This window comes from Papaver somniferum, chromosome 2 (assembly GCF_003573695.1).
Source record: "Papaver somniferum cultivar HN1 chromosome 2, ASM357369v1, whole genome shotgun sequence".
Classification (NCBI taxonomy): domain Eukaryota; kingdom Viridiplantae; phylum Streptophyta; class Magnoliopsida; order Ranunculales; family Papaveraceae; genus Papaver; species Papaver somniferum.
The window spans coordinates 183,581,782-183,592,858 of record NC_039359.1 but is presented as its reverse complement, the minus strand read 5'-3'; the positions used below and the strand labels follow the sequence as shown (position 1 = coordinate 183,592,858).

At 37.9% G+C, this 11,077-nt stretch overlaps 1 protein-coding gene across 1 annotated transcript; it reads right to left on the bottom strand.

Annotated features, from left to right (window-relative positions):
- Nucleotides 1-366: 366 nt before the first annotated feature.
- On the bottom strand, nt 367-9,107 carry LOC113349965 (TNF receptor-associated factor homolog 1a-like). The gene is made up of 13 exons (XM_026594010.1): nt 8,860-9,107; nt 8,154-8,372; nt 7,120-7,231; nt 6,752-6,840; nt 6,576-6,644; nt 6,361-6,490; nt 5,833-5,991; nt 4,770-5,118; nt 4,383-4,495; nt 3,884-4,034; nt 3,131-3,606; nt 2,811-3,012; nt 367-2,067 (listed from the first exon to the last, which is right to left on the bottom strand). The coding sequence occupies exons 2-13, from the start codon at nt 8,329-8,331 to the stop codon at nt 586-588; spliced, it is 3,510 nt and encodes a 1,169-aa protein (XP_026449795.1). The 5' UTR covers nt 8,332-8,372; nt 8,860-9,107; the 3' UTR covers nt 367-585.
- Between the last annotated feature and the right edge of the window lie 1,970 nt (nt 9,108-11,077).

The following is an 11,077-nucleotide window of genomic DNA, read 5'->3' as shown; positions in this document are numbered from 1 at the left end:
GACTATGTATAAATAAGCTCAACTCGTTTATCCTTTATTCTCTGTCACTATAACTCTCATCCAGGTTTAACTTGTCCGATTCGGTTCAAGATTGGGCTAACTGAACAATCATGAAAGGAAGAGGCCAAGGTAGGCGCTAGCAACTCGAGCCCAAAAGGAAAGCAGCTTCAGCGGATGATCCTGTTTTGAGGCGTATCCAATAAGGACAAATTAGAGTCACTAAGTAATAAAATCAATAATCCTTATCCGCCATATTTAATAATGACAATAATTTAATCAGCTTTAGACCGCCTCATAATCAACCTATACTAGTTAGGGTAAGCATTTAGTATGCCTCAAAACATTTGGGTATATGCCTCAAAATAGGATTCCAGAGGATACTCCGGCAACTGGTGGATAATTTTCAAAACAAGAAAAGGGATTCTTTACAAAAAGTTTCTTTTCTCATAAAAACAAACAAATGATTACCAACAACTCACTTCAAATCTGATGGATGATTTTCTTTTTCCTCTTGAGATACAATTGTTACGAGGACCGGGTGAAAAAACTAATCGAAGCCAATTGGAAATAATTTACTTTCCTATTTCACTCAAAACCATTTGAAGGCTGGAATACAGGGTATCCATTAACATCACATGCTAGATTCGAATACTCTGGCAACTGATGATGATTATGGAGGTGATGCTGATGCTGGTGCTGGTGGTATAAGTATCCATCCCCCATGGCAGTATTCCTAAGACTAAGCAAAGACAAATCAGTACCACCTCCTGCAACAGACCACTGATTATCAATCATCCCATCAATCTGCTGCCCATCTCCGTAAGGCATTCCTACAACTGGATAGACTTCCCTAAACCCCTCGTAAGAAGACCCCCCACTGGAAGACCCATAGAGCTGCTGCTGCTGCAACAGGTCATCATGGTGGTAGCTTTCTTGCCGCTGAAACCTACAAGAATTTATTGATGGCCCTCCAGCTTCCCCTGACATATTTAAATCGCCTGGAAAAGTGAACTGGCGGTTCAATGAATGTTGTTGATGATGATGATACATGCTGTTGGTGGTATTAATAACAGCACTTCCTTCAGCCACCTTTCCTATGCTGTGCTCTTCCTCGAACAAAAAATTTATTATATCAAGGTGTGGAAACTCATCTGAAGAAACTCCCTGTGTTGCTGCTGCTGATGTTGAACCACGAGAAGAACCATAGACGTCAAGATTTTGAATGCCGTGATTCAACATGGAAGAAGGATTAGTATCCCGTGGTGATCCTCCCTCCATCCACTGGGGTCTGTTCTGTAGAATTTCTGGAGTAACAGATCCAAAGGTAAACCCTGGCCTAACCAGGTTTTGATCTTTCCTTGCTGAATTCGGAGGTAGATTTACTTGTGTGGATATCGACGGTTGGGCTTTTGGAGGTGAAGATAGGCTTACTGCAGAAGAAGAAGGACGAACAGCGAAGCCAGCTGGGGGAGTTGGAGCCATGGTTTTTCCCATGATGGCATTTCTGTAGGATGGGGAAGCATAACCTTGGGTTTCTGGTAAAGAATCGGTTCCTAGACGTCCAGCAGCACTGTAGGACCGTGCTAATACTGGTGTCGTCGATCCTATAGAAACAACAGCAGCGGCGGCAGCAGTCGGCCTAGGACCAGGAACAAGAGGAGCACTTAAGGGTCTCGACAAAGGAGCTACTTGGTGAGGAGTTGCCTTTTCAGAGGGTGTGTGTGTTGACTTTGATTGAGACATACAGATATTATTAGCCTCTGGTTTAGAGATTGAAGGAACTTGGGGTGAGGGTGGTTTCGCATGAACTACTTTCTCTGTTTGCCGAAGGCTATTTGGAGATGTTATTTTCACAGGGTACGGTTGGTCCCAGGTGACACTCTCTCCCACCGGTTTCCACTGCACGTTTGAGGGTAGGTTTGTAGAGAAACTGGTAGGACCACTAGATGCTTCCTCTGCCCTTCTTTGATCAGGTCTTTCAACCTCAACCAGATGTTTCTTCTGGCCATTAACAACATCCAGGTCTTTGACAGTCAGCTTCTTCTGCAGAGTAGAAACTTCTTCTTCCTGTATTAAAAAAAATTCAAAGATGATAAACATATGTGAAGAAAAAATGTAAACCTATGGCATAGGATTTGATGCTGAGGGAAGTCATCCAAGTTCCACCTGAACACAGGTCGTACATGGATGAAAATTGCAATGCAGTCCATTCTGGAGCATCAGATTAGAACATACACTTCGGGATTGGAGACAATCAAACCCATATAAATAATAAGAGCATCGGGATAATACTCAATAGACAAGCACTCCAATATACGAGTCAAACAAGCACAATTCGAAGCAAGTGTCACACCCACATACTGGAGTTAAACCACAATCCACAAATCCATGACATGTAGCCATTAAACATAGTAGGCGTCAAGATCAGGTTTACTAATCCTATTTAAACACGGTTTTTCTTGTCCACCCCTGCTGACAATTAAAAAAGCTACAATATTCATATCAGCCTTCAGTGTGAACTATCCCTTCACAGCAATGTGAGATCTATGCGAAAGCTGTATCTGATGTACGCTATTTTTGTTGTTAATTTTGGTAGATGTACGATAATGTTTAGACATCTAAGAAAGACCAAAGAAAGCATGGACAAATGTGCTACTTGACTTAAACATGTATTCAGCATACACAACCACCTGCTGTGTTGCAATACCAATTTACACTCATGATGGGAATAGAAGAGCATAATAATATTAGACTTCAAACACATGCTATTAGAAATGCGGGGAATACATAAAACCAATCAGTCATTTTACCTTTTCAACCAAGTGCTGCTCAAGCCAATGTATCCGATCCTTTAATGAGTAAAGTGATTCAGGTCCGGCTGCCACCGTACATGCTCCAGAAAGATCTTGAAGGTGTCCTGCATCTGGTGCTGATTCAGATTGTTGATGACTATCCATCTCATGGACCCAGCCAGACTGCCCAAGTGTCTCTTTACCACGTTGATTCTTCCCTCTAGAGAACAAAAATGTGAAGTGAAAGCTTAAGTAAATATTCAGTGTTGCCACAGATAGCAGCAGAAGTCTGATATAGTCATGTACTCTTTCCATGTAACGCTATGAATGACAATTACCTGGTACTAGCTGATGTTTGCCGTTTGTAGTATGGTGAAGTGTTCCCTTTGTAGGGAGGGCCATTCATTACCACTGATGGGACCGAATCGGTAGAACATGTTGAAGAACTATCATCCATTACAGAAGTATTCTTCTTCTTTCCTCTTCCATTTTGATGTATAGGAAGCCCACTCACTCCACTACTACTTGTTTCTGTGGCAGCATGAACTTCTGATGTATCGGTGTCCCAATTGACAGGACTCACATCTCTGTCTTCCAAATCAACTTGTAGAGTTTTGGTAACATCCACTGCTTCATCTACATCTGACACATCTTCCAATGTGTCGGGCTTTTCAAGGGTGGACAACTTCAGGGACAAACCATCCATGGCTCTGTCTAAAGTTTCCTCACTTTGCATCTTGTCTTTTAATGACACATCTAACTTCTCACTCCTCCCCTTGTCTTTACCTTTGCGACTGCTACGCTTCTGTTTACTCTGGAAACAAACAAAAAAATGAAGTAAGATTGAAGTAACAAAAATGAAGAAACAATGGGTTTGGTTGATAAGCAAGAAAGTTCTATGGATAACGTCATTGTAGACATTCTTGTGAGTTCCCTGTGTTACAAATGGTTGCATGGAAAGTTGGAAACAGTACAAGCAGATAACCCACGAACTCTTGCTAAGAACAAAAAACGAGAAACCTTTGCTGATCAATCCAGCAGAGAAGCAAGAACTACAAAATGTTCAATTTCGAAACATTAAAGCAGACTACCTGTTTTTTCTTGGCACGCTTTTCCTTGTCAGCAGCTCCACGTTTTGCTTTCTGCTCGCTCTCAGCTTGCCAAGCCTCCTCTTCCTCACGAATGAGCTCCTCTTGCCTCTTCAAAGCAACAGCCTCTTGATATGCTACTTCAATTCTATTACTGCCAAATGAAACAAAACAGTGGGTTGGTGACTGTAACCAAATTTCAGCAGGGCACCTATTATCTAAGCTAGAAGAATCCTCTCTGGAGAAGAAGATATTAAGCAGGAAGCATCTTTTTGTTGGCTAGTGCTTTAAAGGCTTCTGGCAGGAGACTTAAATTTTAGTAAGTCAGTAACTTCTGGATCCTGGACTTCAGCCCAAGGAAAGGAGTAGTCACCGCTCATCAAATTGAGAAAGTAGGGGGGATGAATATCCATAGGGAATGAGGTTTTCCTTAACAGCACACCATTTAAATTCTACATAGAGTTCCAAGGAAAGGAGCAACTCCAGGGCGGATATGGAGTACCTGAATATATGAGTCAAGGCAAAAATTTCCACAGTCCTACGACCTAGTTCCGTGAGCCGTCTCTCATCACGCTCCATGGAATTATTACAGGTGTCTTCTCCTGAGTTTCCATCCTACGCAAGAAAAGTGAACCTTTTCATTCTTGAATCGTCAAGGTATAGCAAACAAAACCCCAAGGTAACCAAAAAAGCATTTACGCGAGTTTGAATTCTTGAAATAAGAACTTTGTTCAGCGACAGATAAAAAGAAGACACTCGCTATATATGCTTGGGAACAAGTATAAAACATTATCACTGAGATTCTATCATTCAAGTTCAAAGATACGTCTAAAAAGCAAAAAACACAAAAACAAATCACAGCTTTATTGAGACTACTGCACTAGCTTACCTTGGTACGGTTTTGAGGACCCTTTTCATCCTTCGGAGGTAAAGGCTCGAGTGCAGCTCTCTCAAGAAGTAACAACACATCATCCACTAGGGTAAACATGTCATTCTCAACACGGACTATAGGAGTTGGTGATTCCTCAGTGTCCAATACCTTCTCTCTAACTGTTTTACTCTTACTTTGGCATTCAAGAGCCTTCAAACCACTGTAGAGAGAATCCATTACCAAAGTAGATGTGACTTCTTTCTCTACAAAAAACTGCTTGACAACTACTTTCAAAATCACATCTGTTTTCTCCCTGGACATTCGACGCCTAACATTTTGGTCAACACCCAACCAAAAAGCACAGAAGCTGCAAGCATCCAGTTGAACAATTCACCAAGCGCAGAATGTGAAATATTTACAACAAGATCACCAAGCGCAGCCGCAAATATAACAAAAATGCAAAAATGAGCTTGAGGAAATTGAGAGCTGACATTGACATAGACATTGCATAAGGCATCTCTGTTGTACCTAAGGAAGCCTCAAAGCTTTTAAGATTCAGTCCTTTTGTTTGAAAAAACACTCGAGGATACTTGCATGCTAAAGTAAGATCATCTTTTTAGATACTATTTTCTAAGAAAACAAAAAATAATTGACAGGAAATCCTTTCAAATTAAGGAAGTGCAAAAACTTGAAGAATAAGGCATAGTTGCAGATCCCAAGTTTCACACTTAAATGCACAAGCCTGTAAATCATATCCTGACTTCTTGACTAGTTTTCTTTCTCAATATCCAGAACCCCATACATAGATGAGTGCCAAGTAAACCAGCAAAGCAACAATTATTCAAACTACTTAAACCATTGATTCAAAACGTTGGGACCACGAAGAGTTGAGACCCAAAGATGGCCATGCAATGCAGTTTTCAGATCCAAGTGACCAACTGTGGGACCAAGTTAAAATACTAAACTAACTTCCACACTTCCAAGAACTGTGATATATCAGTAAAAAGGAATAACTATCTCTAATAGAACAAACATGATTACTAAAGACTATGACAAAGTAATAAGTACCAACAGAAAATACCTCGACCATCTTGCACTGTCCTCGAGCAAGTCTCCAAGCTTCTTTCGTCTTTCTTCAACAAAACGCCGACAAATTTGCTCTACATTTGATAGATATACACGAACGAGTTCTCTCCTATACTGACAATCCAAGCAACGAAAAGGGCGGTCCGATTTCTCCCTTAAGTAGCAAAAGATCAGAGATAAACTAGTTTAAATCGAGCTCCAACAGAAAATGGAAAAGAAAAACAATAACACATCCACGCAAAAGTAATAATATGCTTGATAAATGACAGATCATATCTTTTCCTGGATAATAGTAAATTGCAACAGTGTCAATGGCCACAGTGAACTCGCAATTTGATAAACAGAATCCGCGTCTTAGAACTTTATCATGGCATATACGGTACTAAAGGAAAAATTGGACAGTCGGCAAACATGGGTGGCAGTGATCAGAAGATCTAGAAACTGGAAATAAGTGATGCTACCAGAAAAATAAGCGATGTTACCAGAAAAAATGAGACATCAACATTAAGAAATACAGACAGACCTTATAACTTGAACTTGTGCCTTTATAACAAGAGTATCATTGACAACAAACCCATCCATCACTTTCGTTAACTCCATAAACTTTTTCCAACCCCAATCATGCTCTTTCTTCCAGAACCTGTGCAATGTATCTACAAAGCTTTCATCAGTTAGATTGAGACGGAAGCATCGCAAGGTGCAAAATTCAGACACAAATGATGGATACAACCAACCGACCAGAATATTTAGACTTCTTCGGATCTTTATTAACAACCGCAATTGTGAACTGAGCAAAATGGCTCCACCCTGTTGATGTCGACAAACATGAACAAAACAGGTAATATCTTAAGTAATTGATGAACAAGCAAGAAAATCAAACACCGTAAACTGAATGTGATTAAAAGTTATCAAACCTGGTAAAAGCTTATCATGGTTTGCAACACAAAGAAACAGAGAGAGATGATTGCAGACATCACATCCTTGAGGGTAGATTAAGATGTACCTAGAGACCAATTAAAAAGAGTCACATAAATATACTTCTGATCTTTAAAAATAGGAAAATATACTGTATACCTCTGCTGCATGGACATGTATCATATGAAGACGTATCCGCAAATCTCCACAAACTAATCAAAGCACAAACTAAACCCTACCTTTAATCATGAAAATTTCAAAGTTATCATGTCATTTCTACATAATGTAAGTTTTTTTGGCTTAAACTGCTCTTTATAAATTTAACTGTAAATTGTATATCTTAATGGACTGTATGATAATCCCGTACCATTTATAACCGCCAACCTCAAATGCATTGCTCCGAAGCTCTCTTTTGCTAATCTGTGAAAAGTTATCTATCTTCCATGTGAACTTTCCATATAGCTCAGCTGGTTTCAGCCCTAAATAAATGAAAATCAGCAGACAAATAATATCTTAGAGCCTTCAAAAAAATTATGACATTTCGGTTAAGCATCGTCCTTGGCAAGACATTGCTAGGAATGCAGCATGTTCTATCGCTTTGTTGATTACAAACCACTTTTGATCCTTGCTTATTTCGAAAATACAATAGACCTTCTGTTTGAGATCAAAGAGGCTATCACTTCGTGAAGATAAGGGAACACATGAAACTTGATATCCAAAACAACCACCACGCATTTGAAAATAGTCTCACGCAAAATGGGTCATCTAAAAAGCGCCTCTTTGATGAGCATAAGATCATGTGCTACAATTGTATCGAAGGTAACGTAATTGAACACTATCTTCTGGAGAGTCATTTTTCATACAGTATTATCGAAGGGTCATATTTTCAATTTACAGATTTACATAAAAGGGAACTTGCAAATGAGTACGTTCACCAAGACCACCTAACTGTTGTCATTAAGTCCTAAGTAGAACCACTTGATTTTCAGTTTCTTTACTACATGTATATTTGAAGAAATATTACAGAAAGGCAAAACAGATCCTTGTTGATAATTAGATATTCACTAAAGTTTTGAATATATGTTTTAAAAGAAAAGTTCCCCGGTTTTCAGACATAGGAATATAGTCATTTAGTTTACGTTTACAATGTTTAAGCTGTACCAATCGTGTTTTCTTGTCCACGGATAATAACTTATTCTGTCTGTAATAATCTGGTAGATAATTTATGAGCTGGTAACTTCTTTGAGCTAAATGAATGGGCTCAAATACGAGGTGCACATAGCAACTCACCCATCTTTTGCTAATCCAAAGAAGCCTCTAATATTAATTATTTTTCTAATTGGTCTGAGTGATTGAAATGCAAGGAAATGATTAACAAAATAAAAGCAGAATTTTTTTTACCACAATCATCATCATCGTCGATATCCCAATAAGGTGGTGACGTCGAAGGTGTACCATTCTCCACTTGCTCACAAGACCTCCATTCTGCTAGTGCTTCACCAGACTGATAACGATGCCCACTTGATATCCCCTCAGATAACCTTCCAACACCAGAATCCTCGCTCAAACTCCCAGACATATCCCTCCCCTCCTACAATTTTATCTCACCACTCCCTTCACCTACAAAATAACAAACTTTCAGAAACATTTTTTTCATAATTTCTCCAATTAACCAATAAAATGACATCCCCAGATACACTAATCCTAACCATCGACCACATCTCTCCACTAAAGTCTGCCTCTTCAATAAAATTTTGAGCTTCCCAGATGAAACCCACATTGAATAAACCTAAATGTTCTAAACCCTACATTCAAAATTCAAAATTTCTAAACCCTAAACTCAAATTCAATGAGTTTCAAAGTAGAATTAAATGTGTATAATACAAATAAAACAATAAAAACCCCATTGTAATTGACTTACCCCCAATTTCAAATTGGATAACCCCTAAAAAATACCTAATAATCCAAAATAAGAAACCCATAAACCCTAATAACTTTAATCGAATCGAAAGAAACAAACAAATCTAAGCTGAATAGAAATTCAAGTGAATAGCAACAGAAGATTCTAATTTAAAGATCAATTAATTACAGAAATGAAATGAAATACCAGTATGGAATAAACAGAGCTCGTATCCGGTTTGTAAAAATAATGGCGGAAGGAGGCTGTTTTATTTTTGCTTTATACGAGGTGGTGAGGAAACGGAGAGAGAGGTGGGGATTTTTTGAGTTTCAACGAGAAGAGAAGACAGCAAAGCCAAGGCCGTAATGAAAATACACACAACAATCAGATATAGAAGGAAATAAGCTCTTTCTTCTCTCTCTTTTCTCTCTTCTTTTCTCTCTCTAAAAATGACCTACAACAAGCAACAAAACTCAAGTTATAAAAATTATTTATTTATTGTTTTTTTCTAGTTATTTTAAATATGAAACCATATGATTTAACAAAATGTACGTGCACCTGCCAAAAACAAATACAATATACTTGATACAAAATATGCTTCAAAAGAGAAAAACAATACAAAAATATTCTACCTCTGCTTCAAAATAATAGGTAGGTTTGTGTGTAAATGTATACACAAACCTGTCTATTTATTTTTAGAGACGGAGAGAATACGAACAAAATATCAATATTACTAATTTCATTAGTTTAAATACATTTTCAGTTAAGTACTTCTTTTCGTCTTTAACTTAAAAGTAACCAATTTCTAGAGACTGTTGTATATTTTTGGGGAATACATTATATAGAGACAAAATAGGATAACCTTGGAGGGGTATACATTGTATAGAGACAAAATAGGATTACCTTGGAGTAAGCCTCGTTCCTAAGAAAAATATTACATGTTACAATATGGAGTTTGTTCATAGATGTAACTGATCCACGCTCTTATTGCAATATGGAGTTTATTCTTAGAAATTTGACTGGTCCTGATGGAAGTTTTACAATAAACTATTTTGCTTTTTGTTACGATTATTGGGTACAAATTTTGACTATTTCTTTTTCTTCAAAAGTGAAGTAAATTCAAACTACTAATTTCAAATATAAAAGTCCTTTCTTAATTGGCTAACTAAGAAGTAGCCCTCATTTTACATACAGAGAGTGTAGAAATTTTGTCTTGTTAGATTTTTTTAAGTTTTATTTTAGTGAATTTTTCAATTATGCTAGCATTCATACCAATTGAACTGAAGTTTTCTTATTATAGGCTAAGCATATTATTTTCCTAAGCGTAGATCACTGTTTAGCCGACCTACTTTTCCTAGCATAGATCCAGCTGAAGACAAACCAAATGCAGTAGTTTCGTATTATTTGGCAGAATAAAACAAGAATACATAACGAACTAAGCCAGCAGCTACTTCACTTGTGACTAAGCGTTCTTCTGGAGCAACTAAGTCAGCAAAATTAAGACTACCAAATAGCCGATCTTATGCATATGAGAAACTTGACTGAACCTTTTATAAATCATCAGCTAATGCTTATGAACCAGATACCCATCATCCGCAAGATCTGCATACTCTCCAGCTCATGACCCATCTAACGTAGTAGCCATTTTTTCACTTCACGATGACGGACCAGATATAACTGACAGATCTGAAGGATTAGACCATGAATTCAATCACTTTAACCACAATATCTTCCAAATAATTATCATAACCGAGGTTATCAGACCAATTCCTAGCATTAGTCATGATGTTTCCTGAACGATCATTTGCTGGATTAGATTAGTTTGATAATGGAAATGCCATAAAGCATGAACTAACATCCATGATACGAACACCAAATTTAGAATAAGAAATAAACAAAAATTCACTTTGCGCGTAGATTACGTGATTGCCCATTAACTTAATTGCTACTTTTACTTCGGTATGAAACCAGCCCAACGGTTCGAGGTAGTCAAGATTACAGCGTAACGGATAGGAATCATTGAAATACCAAGACATAAATGAAGGAAAAGTACACAAGAAGGTGATCCATGTGAGATGAGTAAGATGGAGGGGGTAACTATTCTTCGCAAATTGGTAAGAGCAAAGTGAACATATAGGAGTCAGTTAAGGCGTCATTGCTAAAAGAGAAGAAGCGGAAGAGAAACATAATTAAAAGTCTCTTTCAGTATCCTAGGCGACATGGTGCACCTTCTCAGGCTAAACACCATCTTTAGGATAAAGACACTAAACTTCGTCGTCTGGGAAATTTTTGTTGATTGGGTGGTAGTGTATAGTGTAATGGTTGTATATTGATTACAGTCCAAACTCTAGTTGTAAAACAAAAATATTAAAAAAGACTGAAGAAATAAATATGGTCCAATTAAATTCAGGAAACAACAATATAA